Here is a 21032-nt window from a genome sequence, read left to right as displayed (position 1 = left end):
ATGAGAGCGGTCCGCAGGCAGAGAGCGCCCGTTAAACAGGCTCATAAATACGTTGTTATTAGGTGTTGAGGGAGAGCTGAGATTTATCCCAGCGATTAGCCGGCTAGCGTTCTCTCTCCATTAATCCAACACACACGCTGCACATAATGCTTCGTCTCACTCAAGTAAATTATTTGCTGCGGGAGTTAATTATCTCTCATTTAACGTGCATTTTTTTAAGCGGCTAGAGAGAGCGGCGGGTCCGTGACTCTTGAGTTCTGGACTTCATGAATCTGAATGAAAACCACCTCACATGCTGATGAGCAAAACTGAGCTGTGAAGTCCCTCATTGTTTTATGTTTTAACAAACAGCATTGTTAATAAAAAACACACATTTACCTAACATCTCAGAATACATTTATTTTCCTGTGTTAACTTCATGTAAGTACATAGACACCACTAGGTGGAGGTGTCCTACAGAGTGAAGTTGTGTTTGACTGACAGCATCTCCATCTCTCCCTGCAGGATCTCAGATCAGCGCTACGAAAAAGTTCCATATTTCATCTTCGGTGATTTCAACTTCAGGTTGGACTCCAAGCGGGTAATTGAGGTGAGTGAAAGGCAGACGCAAGTGTCTCACTTCAGACTAGGCCTATACTGTACAGCTGAAATATCCATCAGACTACTGGTGAAGTGTGCAGTATGTATATACAGTGTGTATACTGTGTCCATTAGGCACTTCTCATCTATATACAGAACCTGAACCCTGCCTACTGCGTGATGTAATGGTGTCATGGTTTATTCTCCATAATCCTGTAGGTGTCTCTTTCTCTTTTTCAGTGGAACACAACAGAAGATACTTTGAGAAATGTCTCAGTGGTTTTGTGTTCATACAATGGAAGACGATGTAGTTCAGTGTTTGCAGATGATCGACATTCTTCAAAATATCTTCTGTTGTGTTCTGAAGAAGATAGAAACTCAAACTGGTTCCCTTACTTTCTTTTTTTAACTACGAAAATTAACTGGCCGAAAAAAACATAAATTTTTATGTCACGAAAGTACCAAGCGTGGTTTCACAAAACGAATTTAAATGAAGTTTATTTGTTAATGAGATTATTATTCCAAATGTGCTCTTTCCAGTGGAGAAGTCCTTTTCAGCACATGTTTCATACATATGGTACTTGAGACTTCATCTGCATTTGCCCTCCTCACAGATCCTGCTAAACGCTCTTTTTGTGCCGCGTTGTGTTTTAAAAAAGGCGCTATTAGCACACAATGAGTGTGAGTGTGTGAGAGAAGAGCGTCTAAAGGCCCATCACATAACAATACACACGAGGGGCCGGTCAGCAAACACAGCTGGGCCTCTGAGGACTCTAATGAGAGCCGTAAACCACCTCCGCAGAACCACACCGGACATTGTTCTCAATCAGGTCCTGTGTGCTGAGGTATAAACACACTGCAGGTTTCGTGATGGGTTCACATATTGTAATGATATGAGCATTGTTGCAGTAGGAAATGTGATACAATCTTCATTTTGATTCTTTTTTTTTTTTTTTTGGAATAGACTAATTTTTCTTAAAGTCTTTGTATTAAAGGTCATGAAGCATTCTGGATGTTCAAATGATTTTTAGATAATCTTAAAAAAATACTTCATCAAATTAGTTTTTGATGTGTCAAGAGAGTAGTCTGGTAGTTTTGTAACAATTTACAACATGTATTTGTAAGCATTAGTTTAGCTTACATACACTAACAATGAACATTTATTTTTAGTTCATGTGAATTTTAGCATTTACTATTTTTTAACATTAGTTAGTGCTTAATGAACTTGATGAATAATTGTATTTACATTAACCAACTTTTCACAGAAGTGAAGGCTGAAAATATACATTTCTCATTGTTCATTCATGTTTATCTAATGCATTTACTAATGTTTACAAATATAACCTTACTGTAAAGTATATCTGTACCAGAGCAGTGTTGGGCAAGTTACTGTGAAAAAGTAATGAATTACTAGTTACTAATGATATATTCAATAGTGTAATTAGATTACGGTACAAACGACTCTCTCAAAAAAGTATTTAATTACTGATTACTAACGACTTTCTGTATCCTACATCAACCTTGATGAGTTCAGTAATTTAAGGATAGACATGAAAAGGCTTATTTACTTCATTCAAATAAATAACTACTTTAATTTTCAACAGTTATTCTTATTAACTGACCAAAGTATACAAATGTGAGAATTATACATTAAAGCATGGATTTTAAAATTAAACTTATAATTTTGATGTCGCTTCCACTATTGAATATATTACACACAGTATTTAGTTCAATTACATCAGAAGAAACTGTAATTAAATCAAAGAACAAATAAGAGTCCTTACTTCACTTTTTCAAGGGAAAATAAGTGAAGTAATTACTTAGTAACTAGTTACAAACAACACTGACCAAGAGTTTTTCTGACCTTGAGGTTGAGCTTTCTAACATCTCGTCTGTGTCTTGACTCCAATAAAAATGCACTTTGAGCAGAATGTGAATAAGACTTGATGTAGTTTAACAGGGTGTTTATTTCTCAAACCGCATTCTCTCTGACTTTATATGAATCTGCTAATGGAAACTCAAGCGTGCACCAATCATTACCTGCCGGGGCATATTCAGGTGCTGACACTGTGTGTGTATGTGTTGAGTGTGTGTAACCTACACAAATACACAAACTCTCAGATAGTAAATACTGCTTTATGTGAGTTGTGTTTTACCTGTTTCTGAACCTTGGCGCTTACACACGTGGTGGATGTCTGATGTCATCTCTCTTTAAAATACATCGACTGCTCATATAGACGTCTGATTTAAAGATGTGTGTGAGTGTGTAAACGTGTGCATGTGTGTGTTGATGTGGCCGTGAGAAACTAGTTGAACATTTTAATAGCGATTAACGTCAGACACACAATTAGTGTTGGTGTGAGCTCAGCGCTGCTGTATTGATTTGTGCAGCAGTTTAACTGGAGATTGATTTACACACGTGTGGACCGTCACACTCATTCACACATTCTTATATCAATAATGTCTCGTCAAGATTATCGAACTTATTGCTGCAATGTGTTGATATTGAAAATGGGACTGAGGCTTTCCAACAAGTATATTAACGTCTATGTGGTTGCTAAGGTCTCTGAGTGGTTGCTAAGGTCTCTGAGTGGTTGCTAAGGTCTCTGAGTGGTTGCTAAGGTCTCTGAGTGGTTGCTAAGGTCTCCCAGTGGTTGCTAAGGTCTCCGAGTGGTTGCTAAGGTCTCCGAGTGGTTGCTAAGGTCTCCGAGTGGTTGCTAAGGTCTCCGAGTGGTTGCTAAGGTCTCCGAGTGGTTGCTAAGGTCTCCGAGTGGTTGCTAAGGTCTCCGAGTGGTTGCTAAGGTCTCCGAGTGGTTGCTAAGGTCTCAGAGTGGTTGCTAAGGTCTCAGAGTGGTTGCTAAGGTCTCAGAGTGGTTGCTAAGGTCTCAGAGTGGTTGCTAAGGTCTCAGAGTGGTTGCTAAGGTCTCAGAGTGGTTGCTAAGGTCTCAGAGTGGTTGCTAAGGTCTCAGAGTGGTTTCTAAGGTCTCAGAGTGGTTGCTAAGGTCTCAGAGTGGTTGCTAAGGTCTCCTAGTAGTTTCTAAGGTCTCTGGGTGGTTGCTATGGTCTCTGGGTGGTTGCTTAGGTCTCAGAGTTGTTGTCTGGGTCTCCCAGTGGTTGCTAAGGTCTCAGAGTGGTTGCTAAGGTCTCAGAGTGGTTGCTAAGGTCTCCTAGTAGTTTCTAAGGTCTCTGGGTGGTTGCTATGGTCTCTGGGTGGTTGCTTAGGTCTCAGAGTTGTTGTCTGGGTCTCCCAGTGGTTGCTTAGGTCTCAGAGTTGTTGTCTGGGTCTCCCAGTGGTTGCTAAGGTCTCTGAATGGTTGCTAAGTGCTTCATTTACTGACGCCACTCAAACTAAAAGAGTCTCAGATCGTCTGGTGTAGATGTGAGTCAGTTCTGTTCTTCAGTGTACGTCTCCATTTATTTTGCTGGTCTTTCTGTCCATGTGTCCGTCTTCCTGTATGTCTGTTTTTCTGTCTGCATGTCTTTCTCTCCATCTGTCTGTCCATTTCTCAATACAGGGTCACAGGGGTGTTGAGTGTTTTTCTGAGCGTGATTGTGTTTAATTTGCTACGGGTGGATTGAAGGTTAAACATCTTCAGGATTCAGAGTTTAATGTCTTTTATTTAGCGCTGTAATAAAATGACATGGAAAGTATCAGAACATCGTGAGATCACCTGTCACGTCTTATTGAGTTGTGATCAGAGACCGAGAAAGCGTGCGTGTGTGAGTGAGATATGAGAGGTGAGCACCTGTGTGCCGTGTGCTCCGTGTGGCCTCGCCGTGGCACGGTGACAGCGCAGAGATGCATGCTGGGATGGGATGTGACCTCAGGGCTCTGCCGGTAGTGAATCAGTTTGTGCCGTGACAGAGGCGCGGCCGTGCGCCCGGACTCTAGTATATTTAAAATCCCTCCTAATTAAACTTAATAGAATGTAAATTTAATTTCTGGAAAAATGGCACGCTCTCCCGCGGCCGGTCCAATTCCAGAATTGATAGGGGCCGACGGGGGGGTTAATTGCTGACTTGATCTACTGAGCTCGTGACATAACTTGTGCTTTTTAAATTGAAGTGTATTCTCTCCGGCCGGCACGCGCTCACGCCCCCTGTTTGCAACACTGAGAAGTGCACTGGGCGGCACGCTGAAACATTAATCTCTGGTTCTTTGTACTCTGTCTGTATGAGGGCCGAACAGCATGAAATTAAAGGTGTAGGCGCGACGAGCCCTCGCTGTAAATGAGTGATGTAAACTGCTCATTAATGAGCAGCGTGGGGGTCATAAAATTATCTTTTTTCAACATTTGAAGAGCTTCTTAATTGATTACCAGATGTCAATTTAGTTTGTTTTTTGTGAAATACATGCAGAGAGAAAACAATTAAACCGAGTGTGCATTGTGCGTGCATGTGTGTGTGCACGTGTGTTTGTGTGTGCGTGCATGTGTATTTGTTTGTGTATGTATGCACTTGAGAGAGTGCGTGCGTGTGCAGGTGTGTGCATGTGTGCACGTGTGTGTGTGTGTGTGTGTGTGTGTGTGGATGCGTGTGTGTGGCATCATCTTAATCCTAACCCAACCCTCTGGAGTGTGTATGGCTGCTTAGAAAAGGATCATGGGAGATTTTGTTCACTAATATGTAATGTTGGTTACACTTGACGTACAACTGATTTACTTTATATAAAACAACAGAAGTCATTTTCCTCCCTGAAAACTGATGATCGACAGGACATTCTATTGTGACTATGTTTATATATGCACCAGATTGCATGTTTTGGTTGGAGAGCCCGTGTGTTTGTGTGTGTGTGTGTGGTTAATTCATTTTTACAGAATGAAAGCTCCGTTTCTCACACACACACACACACACACACACACACACACGCACACACACAGACACACACACGCAGTGTTTGTGCATTTGGCCCGTCATAAATCAAAGGCGACAGACACATTAAACACACACTACATTAGTCAGGCTAATTAATTTTGGGACATATCCATCCATTAGTCAATGACTCTTGTGTTTCATGGGACAGACAGTGACCCTGTCAACCCAACCGTGAAAACACACTCACTCACAAGTGTAGGTTTACACACACTATTACACATCTGTGTTTACACACATCTGATCTCAATCCAGCACCATCAGAACGGCAACACACAAATGACTTAACAAGTATTGATTACAAGAAACACAAACACCGAATCCTGTAGTCATTGCTTTAGATTTTCTTGTCTGTTTTTTGTGTTTTGTTTAATTGGTTTGTGTGTGTGTATCTTTTGTTTGTGCTGTAGTTCATAAGGAAGAGTTACGTAATGATGTGTTCATTTATGAAGCGCACTAAGCATCATGGCGGCAGTGTTTGGTCCGTATAAACCCACATGATCTCTCTGATGGATTCATCCGACGGACAAACACTTGTATTCTCTGTCTGTGTTGTTCTGCATTTAAGCACGTTAACAAAGAGCGTCACACATCTCGAGCGAGCGTCTCCTTTAATCAGCCTGATTAAAACAGCCAGAGAATGAAGAAAAGCCACAGGCTGTTCCTCTCACAGCCTCATTAACAACAGGCCGTTTGAGCACGCTCCGTAAGGCCCGAGGTCATCGTCTCTGGAGCCGGGCGTGAAGGGTCCGCCTGGCACAGACATCACAGGGCCTGATGCTCAGATATCACGGAGTGACCAATCCACTCGCTCCGTGTGGAGAGTTTTCTAGTGTGGTCTTGTGTGAGATACTCAAGTGTCCTTGTGTTGTCCAGCGTTTCTGCAACAAACACACAAACAGCTGCATATCTCTCTTTCGCTTTGACACGTGTCCAGATGGATTAATCATGTGTTCCTTTATGTGCTCTTGTTCTATGGGTGGATTCGATGAAGATTCTGCTTGTCTATCTCGCATTTTCTCTCTGTTCAGGAGCTGTTTTACCTGTCATTTCAGCATCTTTATATGTCAAGAGTTTGGTTGAGGAAAAAAATATTTTATTATGTTTTCATGTGTTAGTAGCTGTATTTGTTTTGGTTATTATGGCTTAAATCAAAACAAACCAACTGCAGTCTGATTGATATTAACTGGAATGCACAATAAAAAAACATGAACTTAGATTTTTTATCTCCATTTGTAACAAAACTCTTCATGTGAAGCTGGATAAAGAAACAAACATAAGTCGGAAAACTCTTATTTTCCTTCTTAATAAACTCTCCTGTTGTCTGACACAGACAGGATGTGACATCACAGATCAATGAGAATAACTTTTTGCAGGGAATTTGTTTTGTAGCATTTTAAGGCAGGCACATCTTTTAATTTAGTTAAAAATGTAAAAATAAATCTGCTTATTACACGATACAGTTAATGCATCACAAATTCATTCAGTTCACTTTAGAATATTTCATTTTTTGATTCATTTATACAGGAAAATATTATAAGCTCTTCTAGAGTCATGGTCAAGATCAACAATATATATATATATATAAACTCAATTAATTAGTTTATATTGAAAAACAATTAATAAATGGTTTATTTAAATATATTAACAAATGTCTTGTAGAGTAATTTTTTTTATATTTTGTTAAATTCTCCAAAAGAAAACTTGAGAAAAATCTATAATTCACGCGTTTCTTTACATTATTTACAATAATATAAAAAATGCACTAAAATATGCTACTTATGACTCTTAAATGTCACACAATTTAAAGTAAAAAAGTATGTATAAAAATATAATTACGTTAAAAAAATTTATGAAACGTTGTTGGGCAATTCCAACGTTATGGACGTGACATAAAAATGCTCAGAGAATGAATTTGTTAAGAATATATTGAACCATCTGTTTATATTTAACTAAACCGTTGATAGAGTCTAAACATCAAAAAATGTCAGTCTATGAACAAATTTTCTATTTTATTAAAGGGAAATAAACATGTGTGATGTGACAAAAAAAGGATGCGGTTTTTGGGAGACGATAAACTTTGTAGGATTTCTGTGAAATTAAATGCACAATCCTGAAGCAATAATACCCAATGAATGGAGAAGTGATGCCTCTTTATAGAACATCAAATAGTTACTTTATATTCATTTTCATGTGTCCATTTATGAGGAATATGTAGCGTTATGGATGTGAGAATCCTGAAAATGGCATGAAAGATCATGCACTAAAAATAAAACAAATGCTTTACAAATTTGAAGAGAGATCTCAAAGGGGGATTTCAACCACCTAATGTTAAAATCTGGGCTGCTACCGTAGTAAAAACCGCTGGTAAAAACGTAATTCTTTCGCGGTAAGTTTGACATTTTCACGGAATTGCCCTGTTTAGATGATAAAGAAGTATCTAAACCTTTTTAAAAGAGCAACAAAATACTTTTTTCTCTTTTTATTTTGCTGCAAAAGAATTGTATGTGAACGCTTTGGTGTCATGTGGATGCCCGTCTCGACACGACTCTCAGAAAGCGTGGAGATGTTTTCTAATCCCTGTTGTCTGAATGGCTCTTCTGTGTGTTTGGTGTCGACTGTGGCATTTCAGCTCTGACTGACTGACATTAAACGGCCGCCTCTCGTTCTCCAGCGTCCTGCCGCTCGCCCATCATATTTAAGAGAGCCATTATATGGCACATTGAGAATTCATGGCCTCTCGTCCTTTAATTCCTCCTGTGATTTATCTGTGATGAAACCAGAGACAGGACGAGAGCGGTCCAGCGTCTGTCAGAGAGGTTGTTTAATGTTAAAGGTTTGTGTAAAGTTGTATTCCGTCTATTGACTGCAACACATGTACAGATACTAGAAACAAACCTCTAAATGAGTTTTAGTGAATAATTCATATAAGCGTTTCTGCTTCACGTCTCTTTCTTCTGGAGCATGTTACTGTGGGGTCGAGCTGAAGTCTTGTTCTGTAAATGTCACATTAGGTTGTTGTTTGAGCGTGATTTCTGGTGTTGAAACAGGATCAGAGCGAGAGAGTCAGATGCATTGAGGGGGAGCACATCATTGTTCCTGATTTCATGGTGTCCGGCCGACAGCATGTTTCTCAGCTTCACTCATAAAAGACGTGAGGTGGGGTCACAGTCAGAGAGACAACCATGAAAAATCAGTCAAAACTAGATCACAAAGACCCTCACCCCCAAGACACGCAGACCCCAGTCAGCAGGTCAGAATAAACACTGGCTCACTACCATTTCAAGCATTTGGAAGATAAATTAGGAAAATTGTGCACATTTCTACCCCAACTTTTATTTTCCAAAACATGCTGTTTAATACCACTGCAAAAAAAAGATTTTAATTATAAATAAATTAAATTAATGTTAATTAAATCATAATATCTAGACATATTGTGGTCATTTCAATCCACTGTGTGTTAAATTTCAACAAAATCAAACCTCAGGAGTGACAAAGAAATGTGAAAATCCAGATTATCACTTAAAAAAAACATTTTTTAACCAATCTTAAATACATGTAGAAATATGACGACTGTATTGTTTAAAAGTGAATCTGATCTTGTTTTCTTTGCAGTATTTTTTAATATTTGAATAAATACGGAGGATCTTTACTGATATTTTCACATTCCAGTTTTCATTTTTCAATAAATGCATATAGGAAAAAAATGTGCATTTAAAATTTGGGAGAAATATGGTTTGTAGTTCACAGAATGAAACACATACTCATAAATTGTAAATACAGAATATTTTAAATCATTTTGTAATGGTCTCTCTTTATCTTTCCACGGCTGTATGAATAAAGAGTCCTGGCTAAAACTCATGTCTTTCATTTTGTATTAGAATAAAACCCATATTTATCATTTTTCTGCCAGATGTTTTTGTCAAAACAATTTTTTTTTTACCGTATGCATTACTTTTGGCAACTTCTCTGTGTTTAATTTTTTATTCTCTCTTTGACTTTGGGATGTAAAATATTATGTAGTAGTAATAATGAGATTCACTCAAATATCTCTCTCTCATTATTTTCTCAACACCCCGTCGTCTTGAGCTCTAGCTAACTTTATAAGGGTGTTTGTGCAAATGAAGTGCTGGTCATTGTGTGTGTCTCAACTGTAATGTGAGAGAGAGAGATGTGTGTGTGTGTGAGTGTGTGAGGTTGATTATTGTCCAATCACACAACACTCGTCTAAACCATCATTATTCTTGACTGTGTGTGATTTAATGAGACACACTTGAGACGTTTCTTTTATTCATCTATTCAGTTCAGTGAGTAGCATTACACTCACTAAAAACTCTTGGGTTACGAAATACCTAATTTGTTGGGTTATTTTTGCCATTTATTTATTTTTTGCCGTCCTGTTTTTATTTCATTGCGGTGTAAACAAATAATGCACAACATAGAAATGTCTAGAAAAATCTTTATTTCCAATTCTATAAGTTTCCTTTGCAGTTGTTTTATAAATGTGCTTCCTTTTATCATAAAGTAATGATCAATTAAGTATCAGTTTACAAGAATCAAATAAATAAATAAACACAACAGAAGCTAGTCTAGCTTATACAATTATAAACTACCTAAACAAAAGCCACCAATCAGCAGCACCGGGCTTGGCATAGTCCAAATGTAAAATAACACACAGATTAATAGTATGTATTAAGAAATGTTACTTACCTCTGGCTGTGTTTTTACAGAAATCACTCAAGAAACGTCAGAGATAACCCAACAAAACAACACAATATCTCTAACTCAACAATTTGTAGAGTGACAGATAATTTTACTGCATTGACTGTCTGAGTCAATTATTCCTCAAGGTTTTGTTTTTTCTCTACAGTTCACATCACAAACATCTCTCATGTCTCTTGCTGTACGTTTGTCAACTCTCACACTACACAAAAAGATTTTTACACTCGGTGTCTGTTGTGTTATTTCCCCAGTATAATATATATAAACATTTTTACATCTAGAAGCATTTATTTTAGAAGCAAAGTGTCTTTAGATATATCAAAGTTAAGCAAGAACAGAATCCGCGAATGGTGTAGAAACATATTTGAAAAGTAAAACAAGATTATTTTTTACCCCATTACCATCTTGTTTGAAGTATGAACTCTTATTAGAAAACGTTAGAAAAGGAGTCGTTTTTCTTCTCTAGTAAACGTATTGTGATTTTAAAATGTTTAGATATTTGTTTAAAATAAACAGACTTTTTTAACCTCTGACCTGAGAGATTTCAATCTGATGTTAAATAAAAGTCCCTATGAGTCAAAATATACTTTTTTTGTCAAATACGTTTAATCGAAGAAAAAAAAAAATGTTTTTTTAGATAAGCATGTTTTATAATATAGTCTTTCAGTTCCTCGTGTATTCATCATGAGACTCATATTGTATGAGCAGGTGTACGTGATGAAATGTTTTCTATTAAACATTGGCCACTGTAGATCTGAGCATCATGAGGTGAGCGTTAGTGGCTAAAGAGAGATTAAACAGTTTGTTGACCATCTGTGCAGAGCTCAGAAACAGCAGGAGACTTTAACACATTTCATCTGCTCATCTCAGTGTGTGTGTGTGTGTGTGTGTGTGTGTGTGTGTACAGGTGGAATAAATGTGGAAAACAATGAATCTTTTAACTCACTTAAACCAGTGAACATACACACCCCTTTACTGACACAACACAACACACAATGAAACATCTGCTCACTTTCCTGTCCAGAGCACTTCTCTTTTACACACACTTTATCAGTGTGTGTGTTTGTTGGAGGGGGTGTAAGTGCTATTAATTTTTATTCATCTTTAAATAGATTCATTATGAAGATGAATAGAGAATTCTTTTAGATATATTGAAGCATATGTGGCTCTGTTCCAAAACCTGCTGAGCTTTAAATATATATATATATATATATATATATATATTATATACATTTATTTTGCAGCGGTCGACATTTTCACTGATCTTGTCACAATGCATTCTGGGATTGACATTGCCCTTTGACCAAAACAAGTGATTTTACAAACAGCAAAACTATCTTTTTTATAAACAGTGGACTAGGTTTTTGGGAAGCGTATCCGTGTTTCTGTAAGAGACACACACACACACAGAGTTCTTTGGGTGTGTCTGACCCCCCCAACTGGTGATAGGGTCACCCGGGTCAAAGTGATGAATTTTTATGGGGCTGTTCCCTGTGTTTCATGCCTGCTTCTTTCTCCTCGCGCTGCCCTGACTCAAAGACTTCCAGGCCGGCCAATTTGTCCTGCCGGGCTCTAGAGAATGGCCCATTTGAGTGGTTAAATACCAGAGGGGCGAACACACACACACAGCACCTCTCGCATCCCACAATGATTTGTGGCCCTTCCATTATTTGTGGCGATGAACAAACGCGGTCGGCCGGGACGCGGAGGTATTTGAGCGCAGGAGTGACACCCGTGGCCCTGTGCTCATTGTTTTAGAGAGATTTCCCAGATGTTCCACTGGCCAAGATAAATAGGCGGCATTATCCTGGCCTGTCTTTATCTGAGCGCGTCTCTTTTCAGGGCACGGACCCCCTACGTTGCTGCACGGTGAGTTTCCTCCGGCACAGGGGCTGATGGGAAAGGATACTGAATTGTCAAAAGCGAGGTCACGTCAACCAATTGCTCTCTGGGTCAGGAGGAATGTTCTGGTTTCAATGCGAGTTCAACTATTTGATGAATTTGTGATGTTCTTTCATTAACCAAACCCCCCCAAAAAAGTCCCGTATAACAACACATTTACAGTAGAAGTCCAGATTAAAGACAATCCTGTCATCACAGATTCATCTTCATGTCAGGTCAAACCTGTATGATTGAACACAAGAGAAGATATTTTGAAGAATGTTGATAACTAAACAACACTGAACTCCATTGACTTTCATTGTATGAACACAAAACCACTGAAAGATTCTTCAAGGTATCTTCTGTCGTGTTCCACTGAAGAAAGACTCCCGTACATGATTTTGATTTTCGCCTTTACGATTCCTTTAAAGAGCACTTAAAATGAGTATCACTGAAGTTCAGATGTGCAACTTCTTTCTCTTTAAAAGCTTCAGGGGATCATTTATGCACTTCCCAGAAGATGAAATAATAACCCTTCACATATGAAACAAATGAAATGTTTACATACTCCTGACTCTTAAGACCGATTCACATTTCGCGACTTTTCTGCGCAAATATTTGTTATTTTAGATGTAGACGCAAGACAGGCGCACGCAAACAGGGGGCGACGCGGTTGCGACATGCTCTTTTTTTTCAGTCATGTCCTGAGCTGAAAATAGTTAAACTTTTCAGACTGTTTTCTGTACGGTTTTAGATGCGAAATGTGAATCGCCCCTTTATGTGCTGTGTTTGTGGTGTTTATTTTTCATGATAACAGCCGGCTGCTTGTACATTATCCCACTTATTTCATGGCTACTTGCCACATGAGAAAAAAACTGGACATAAAATGTGAATTAAAAATATTTTATTGGCTCATTTTTACCGAATGCTGACCTTCCGCGAGGAAAAGCCATTTAATTTCAATTTTAAAGTAAGAAACGACGTTCAAACGCCACGAACAGGCAATTTGGTTAAATCATTTGTAAATAGAATGTCATATGTTGTTAAAAAACACATTTTTGTGCATCTCAAAATGATTTGCAGCATCCGTGTTACAGGGTTTTATTAGTTTCGAGCCGTTGTTATTTGGAAATAACCACCCTTGGAATTCCGCGATTGGCCAATCAGAATCAAGCATTCAAATGAGCCGGGTAATAAAGAGTTTTAATGCACCACATGTAGACCAAGAACCACCTGACGCAAAGCGTAACGCACAGCTAGATGTGGATTATCCTGCATATACCATGGTCATTTTCCCAAGTTAAAGCTGTTATTGATGTTTTATAGCTTTCCTGTAGCTCAATGGTAAGAGCATTGCGTTAACAACGCAAAGTTGTGGGTTCGATCCCAGGGGATTGCAAATACCCATGTATAAATGTATAGGATAAAGCAATGTAAGTCGCTTTGGATAAAAGCGTATGCCAAATGCATAAATGCAGTGCAAATGCAAATTTGTTTACAGTCTCATTTTAGATCAAACATGTGAAGAGTTCATTTTGTCAATACATTTATAATGTAATCAAACTGACTGGAGCTTCCCGTGCATTAAAGGCTTGAATCTGATTGGCCGGTGGCGAAATTTGCAGGTTGGTTATTCCCAGATAACAACCGCTCAAAACTAATAACACACTGAAACCCTGATACATCAAATCATTTTGACCGTTTTATTGACATATTAAATATAATAAGATATGTGATTATATTACAAATGATAAAACCAAAATGCCTGCTCGTGACATAAGAATGTCGTTTCTTACCTTAAAACCAAGAGTAAACAGCTTTTCCTCGTGGAAGGTTTGCATTCGGTAAAAATGAGCTAACAAATAATTCACATTTCATGTTTTCTCATGCGTTGTGTAGCCGTGTAATAAGCGGGGTGATGTACAAGCAGATAACAACCGGCTGCCTGTACATGATCCCTTACTTAATGCACCCACCCCAGCCAATGAGAATCGAGAATTCAAACAACTGTGCGTTTGGCAGCATACAGCGCTGATTGTGACAGCGAGGCGTCATGTGACATCTGATCGGTCAATCACTGATCATATCTGATCAATATACATGTCTGACTCTGAAAGCATTGATTTGTGTTGTTGTAAATGTATATTTACTGTCTCAGAAGGACACATATTACTTCACATTCTCCCATAAGAAATCCCCTTCTATCCCAGGTGATTGCACATAGAAACAAATGTAGAATACAATGCAATGTAAGTCGCATCTGCCAAAAATGCATAAATGTTTTACACGCTAAGCTTTATTTCCCTTTGTCAGTGTATGAATGATGTCCGGTCATTATAACAGAATGAAGAGGTCGGTTTGGTTGATTTTGTGATGGTATACACCAGCAGACGGTCCTGTCGTACTCTTCACTCCGTGAAAAATGTTCAGTCGCTTGTGAAATTCATGCGAATGTAAACACGCTTCTGCTCTTTACATGGATGCTTTCATTATTTCAGCTTTGGGATTGAATCTGCGGAGTTCTGCTCGACTGACTTTGAGTTTCTGAAAGATGTGAAGAAAACTTGAGCTTTTTCTTTGATCTCCGCTCCACCACATGCTTGATACAAACTTGTTTATGTTCAAGAATAAAATGTGTGACTGAAAGTGAGATTTAAGTGGGTGTGGCCCCGGCGGCTCTGGACAGGAGCATCTCTGCATCTGAAGCTATTCATTACAAAATCAGCTTAATGAGAGTAAAGCGCATTAGCCGGGGTCCCGGCGCTCGGAGGGGCCGAACCGCTGAGAGTCACACCGATTTGTTCTCTCTTCAGAAAGCAGCTTAAGCGGGCGGGCGGGCGGAGGGGGGCCGGGGGTCTTTCCTCTGCTGTTTGCTCTGATGTACCGGTCCTCTGTGCTTCAGGCCGCCTGATTTGTGACATTTCTCTCCAAAGGTTTTTTTCTGGCGGTTTTATTGGCTTGACCTGATTAGCTAATCTGTGCTTTGAATTTCAATCGCTTCTGGAGCCGGGCTGTGCGCGCTGGGAACCGGCCGCTCCAGGATTACCTCATTCAAGTCTTCTCAAACACAGATGGTCGAATGTTTAACTAATTGTTAAAAGAGTCGACAAAAGGGAATTTAACCGTGCACACACTCTTTTAGGTCAGTACATATCCAGAAATAAAGAGAGACGGATCTTCTGTGGTTCTTCAGAAACATGCAACCACTGCTCAGATGTCCACATATCCTGCTGTCATGTAATGAGACGTTCACGACACCAAGATTCTGCACAGATAGACGCAAAAGCCTTTTGGTCAGAATTGCGTATTGTAAATGTGATCATTGAAGAATGAGTGACATGTGATGAACACTGAGGCAGAGGTCATACAGACCAGCGTGAACACACACACACATTAATTTAGGATGCTGGGGAATGAAACGCAGCTGATGTGTAATCTGTCTTTTCTCTGTAGAGTCTTTGCTCCGCGGCCGCCATGCAGACGGTAAAAGCGGACGGCACCAATGAAGTTGACAAACTGATTTTCAGGGAATCAGACAATGACCACAAGGTGAAAAACACACACGTGTGCGCTGTATTTACACTCATGCTTATGAAAGACACTTCACAGATTGTCACCGAACAGAGCTTTACACAGAATATCATTAAGATGTTTAGATTCAGCGTCTGATACACACACATGTGTTTTTGCAGGTCGTCCTACAGCTGGAAAAGAAGTTATTTAACTACATCAACCAGGACGTTTTCCGGGAAAACAACGGAACACGGGTGAGATGATCCTCCTCTCTTCATCTCCTGGATCTGTGTTATGAATGATGAGGGTGTATTTCAGATGTCTCATAAGACGAGTCAGTGTTCATCAGATGCGTGATCTGATCTCAGGCCTGCAGTCCTGTTATTTCAGTTCAGAACTAATTTAGTCAAACTGTCTTATTTTGATCATTTCTTTGTGTTTAAATATAAAAGTATACATTTTACATCTGAAATGATCCCAGAATTATGAGCATGAACACAATAATATTATCACAGTCTTCTTTTTTGTAAATTTTGAAAAATATAGTTAAAAGTTGTGAAGTTGGAAAATTGTGTATATACCTGTTGTGTGAGTGAGTGTGTGTGCCTGTGTGTTTGCTGTATAAATGCTGTATGTGAGTCTGTATAAATATGGTTGTGTGTGTGTATAAATGTGTGTGTTTGTGTATAAATGTGTATGTATGCGTGTATAAGTGTGTGTTTGTGTATAAATGTGTGTGTCTGTGTATAAATGTGTGTGTTTGTGTATAAATGTGTGTGTTTGTGTATAAATGTGTGTTTTGGTAAAAGTGTGTGTACATGTGTGTATATCTGCCTGTCTGTGTGCGCGTGTATGTGGGCGTGCGGACAAATGTGTGTGTTTATCTGCCTGTGTATGTGTATCTGTGTATCTGCTTGTGTGTGTGTGTGTGGGTTTGTGTGTATCTGTGTATCCGCCCGAGTTTGTGCGTGCGTGTGTATGTGTGTGCGTCTGTGTTTATCTGCCTGTGTGTGTGTGTGTGTGTGTGTGTGTGTGTGTGCGTCTGTGTGTTTGCTTGTGTGTGTGAGTCTGTATAAATATGGTTGTGTGTGTGTATAAATGTGTGTGTATGTGTGTATAAATATGTATGTGTGTATGAATGTGTGTGTTTGTGTATAAATGTGTGTTTGGGTATAAATGTGCGTGTACGTGTGTGTGTATCTGCTTGTGTCTGTTTGTGTGCGCGTGTATATGTGTGTGCACGTGCGGACAAGTGTGTGTGTTTATCTGCCTGTGTATGTGTATCTGTATCTGTGTATCTGCTTGTGTGTGTGTGTATCTGCCTCTGTTTGTGTGTCTGTGTGTATCTGCCTGTGTGTGTGTGTATCTGCCTGTGTATCTGCCTCTGTTTGTGTGTCTGTGTGTGCGTCTGTGTGTATCTGCCTGTGTGTGTGTGTGTGTGCGTGTGGCGTGTTGGTAAGATGAATGTCGTGATGGCGTATGAGAGATAATCTGATGGTCACGCTCTACTTAAACACAGCGTCTTATGATCCCTAGAAAACAAACTACCTCTCCAGTGGGACGAATGTCCCTCCCCGCGCCGCTCCCAGCATCCTTCATCAACCACTCCACTTGTACCGGCTTGACAGAAATTTAATTCCAGGCAGCTCACAAAAATAATTATTGTATTTTGAAAGGAGTAATCATTGGCTTGGACATGATTGAATATGTCCATGCCTATTGACTTTTGCTATGATTAATAGCTTTGTTTAGTCGATATAGCCATCGAAATTGTATAATTAATTATCAAGGCGGCTGTCGGGCCGTGAGGATGGAGCGCTCTGATGAGGATTTGGGAAGATTAAATTTTCTGTGGGCTGTTTGGTCGAGGGGCCGTGGAGCTGTGTGTGTGGTGAAGCCCCCCACCTCACTAACTCACATTGATTTTACTTCACTATGTCTTTATTGAAACTTTATCAGGTGGATCCGAGCGGAGGAAGAGAGCTCAGAAGCATCTCTCTCTCCAGCCCGCTGCATGGCTTCAGATGCTCTTCTTAAGTGTCCAAAAAAATAAATAAATAACATGCGCCCCCGTCGCCCGTCATATTTCACCGTCATTCCCGCTACAGCATCTGTAACCACAGGAGACATGCTGAGAAACACGGCTCGCTTTAGATCCCCCGTGACCTCATCCAGGGTTCAAAAACATCTGCACATTATAAAACATTATAAACTAGATTCTCTGTTTTTAATCGCAACTACTGACATTTGAAATACTAGAGAGAGAAAATAAGATCAGATCTGTTCTGACACACTGTGGGAAACTTCCAGACTGTGTTTACATTTGGGCGGCAAAATGACACAGAATTAAATGTCATTGATTCGTCATTTGTCTTGAGAGTAAAGTGTAAGCACAGTGAGATTTGATGGGCCTTCATTAATAATCTTCACAATAACAGAATAACACATTGATATGATGTAAAGTTGATAAAGAACTTAATGCATGTGACGTTTGACAGCTGTGTTTGTGAAAGTTAAACACACCCAGTCTGCCCACAACTACCTGTGTGTGTGTGTGTGTGTGTGTGTGTAAATGCCTGCGGTTGTGTGTGTGCGTATCTGCCTGTGTGTGTGTATCTGTTTGTTTGTGTGTGTGTGTGCGCATTTGTGTGCGTGTGTGAGAGTGCGTTTGTGTTTGTTTGTTTGTGTGTGTGCGTGTCTGTGTGTGTGATAAATGCAGGGGTCCTGTGATGAAAGTAGAGTGCAGGTATAAACGTGAATGAAATGACGTCTCTCCAGGCTCTTATTGATGGTGGTTAATAGCATCAGTCGTTGTCATAGCTCCTATTTGACCACATATAAATCAATGTACAATTATGGCACAGGACGGCGCTCCACCCAAACTGGACGTTCCACATCGGGGCTCTCTCGGTCCATTCTGTCTTCAGATCAATGATTTAGAGCCGCGTGTGATTATTGGGGGCGAGATGAGTGTTGTGAGCGGTTTGTTGTGGTGTTTGGTACAGCATGCTGTTGTTCAGCTCTGGGTTATGGGTACCTTCTCTCACACACACACAGTGTCAAGGTCATTGGTTCTGTGGGTCACGAGCTGTATATAGTGTGCTATACGACGCTTTTTACTGCTAGTCCACCAGAGCAAATCATTCGGCTTAATTGAGCTGCATGAAATGATGTGTGAAATTTCCACCAGAGGATTTCTAATGAATGAATTAGACGCACAAACACACACACACATGTTAGCGATCTGTCTGCTTGAGTGTGTGTGTTATCTGAACATCTGATCACGACTCTAAATCTGCTAAAGTGGTAATTAAATGTAACATCATGTAAACATTTATCATCTTTTATTGGAAAAAATTGATCAAACTTTGATAAACAACTGAAAGATAACGGTGAGTGAGATTGTGGGGTTCATTATACAACATAGTTTGTTTTATGCCTTTAATAAATAAATGTAAAAAATATCACATTCAGCTCTCTCAAATTTGTTGATGCACAAAATTGATTTTATTGTCTCATATAACAAATATAGTTTATTTAGAGCCCTTAAAATGCAGATCATAAAAAAATGTCAGCAGTTTTTCCATTATTACCACTTAACAGATTTTGAACCTTAGGCTGTGTTCACATTTGACTTCTTTTTGGACAAGAAAAAGTTGATGATGGCACGTGTCTGGTAAAGCATTGTGGTTGCGAATAGAAGCTCAGAGAGACAGGCTTCATAGGCAGCGTGATGGAAATCTATTTGAATTATAATCAAAGAGCGTCGTTACAATAACTAATCGCATATTTAAAGACTACAATACTTATTTCTCTCTAGAGATGCAATCAGAAGTTGTTGAAAGTGAAATTAAACTTACATTTATACAAAACTATGCTCCAACGGGCGTTTAGGCCGCTGTTGTTTTTCGAGCAATCACCTTCCTCGTATGTGGTTATGCTGGGTGGTCATGCTACTCGCTTGTCATTGGTTAGCTGTGAAAAAGGTGCTTGACGAAAAGCGTTTTTTTTCTTCAGAAAAGTTAAACTTTTTTCTACTTCAAATGAATCTCTGAGCTGCAGGAAAAGAATCCCGTTGCTGGTGTTTAAGAAAGCACCACTGAGCATGTTTTTGAAAACGTGGTGTATGCCGTAAGAACATAATGTAAAACAGACCCTACCAGCTTCTAAAAAGAAGTCAAAACTGAACACAGCCTTAGGGGTCCATTTCCACAGACAGACAATACTTAAGTAATGACTTTATATACAGTAATATGAATATGATAGAAGGTTTACAGTTAGCTCATGCTTAATTGTCACAGTTCAAAACTTAAATGATATTAAAAAACAATATAAATATAATTCTTTAGGAGAGTTAAAACACTAACTGGAAATGTTTTCATGATCCGACATTAACCAATACATTCTCTTATATAATCAGGATCCTCAATTCCCAATATGCTGGTATCAAAATTAAATGTATTTTAAAGTTTATACAGTGTGTAAATCTGTGATAAACATTGAATCATATTAAATTTACCCTTGTAAGTTTGTGGGTAAGATATTGTTTTGTGTGTGTGTTCGTGCGTGTGATAAATAAATAATAAAAAAAGATAAATGTTGTCCATATGCCCTCCTGAACCACAGAGACTGCTGAACAGCTCACTGCTCACACACACACACACACACGCATGTACACGTATATGTTGTTTACACCAGGACATAGACAGAAACCTTTCGTGATATAGTATTTATTTCTAAATATAATTCTTGTTTTATGAACCGCTCATGAGATGTGTGCAGGCATCATTATGATATTGTGATACAGACTCTCGTTGTTTTAATCAATGTTCAATTCACTTTGATAAGAGATTGTTAATTTGTTAGTGCTGGTAGTTGTCAGTCTCACACACACACACACACACACAGTGATGAAGATGTCAGGTGCACCTGTGGATTGTTTTTCTAATAATTAATGTGAACACACACACAGGCTAATTATTCTGCAGTGTGATTAATGACTTTACTATCTCACAGACAGAGACAGATGTCATATGATTGATGAACGCACACACACACACACACACACACACACACACACACACAGACGCTCAGTTTGTGAGTGTTTAATAATTCTCTAATCTAATGTTGGTGGAGGTTTCTGAAGACCGTGATGTTTTGCTTTAAACTGTTATAACTGGACCTTTAAGAGGTCATCTGTACACTCGAGGACCTGTCTTATGATTGGTTCACTTTTGTCTTCACAGGCTGAACACTTTGTAACAGTCACAGTCTTTCATCATTTGGCCCGTTTAAACTGTAGCCGTGATTCAATATCACACACATTTATTTTTGTTTAAAAGTAATAAATTGAATATACAACAGCTCATGGCAGGAGGTTTTGTTTATATTTGCACCATCAATGACAAACGTTCAGTCACAATGTTTGAAAATAAGACATTTACAGTATGTATTGGACAGACTCT

General features: G+C 39.1%; 1 protein-coding gene across 2 annotated transcripts in view; it reads left to right on the top strand.

Annotated features, from left to right (window-relative positions):
* The window catches only part of LOC130431921 (inositol polyphosphate-5-phosphatase A-like), a 105217-nt gene that overhangs the window by 72863 nt on the left and 11322 nt on the right, over window positions 1-21032 (top strand). For both annotated transcript variants that reach the window (XM_056761142.1, XM_056761143.1), the window contains exons 9-11: window positions 505-589; window positions 15508-15603; window positions 15747-15821. In XM_056761142.1, coding sequence (XP_056617120.1) covers window positions 505-589; window positions 15508-15603; window positions 15747-15821 — 256 coding nt within the window. The remainder of the gene's footprint in view (window positions 1-504; window positions 590-15507; window positions 15604-15746; window positions 15822-21032) is intronic.

Source organism: Triplophysa dalaica, chromosome 11, assembly GCF_015846415.1.
Source record: "Triplophysa dalaica isolate WHDGS20190420 chromosome 11, ASM1584641v1, whole genome shotgun sequence".
In the NCBI taxonomy this organism is placed as follows: Eukaryota; Metazoa; Chordata; class Actinopteri; order Cypriniformes; family Nemacheilidae; genus Triplophysa; species Triplophysa dalaica.
This window is presented reverse-complemented; position numbering and strand designations above follow the sequence as displayed.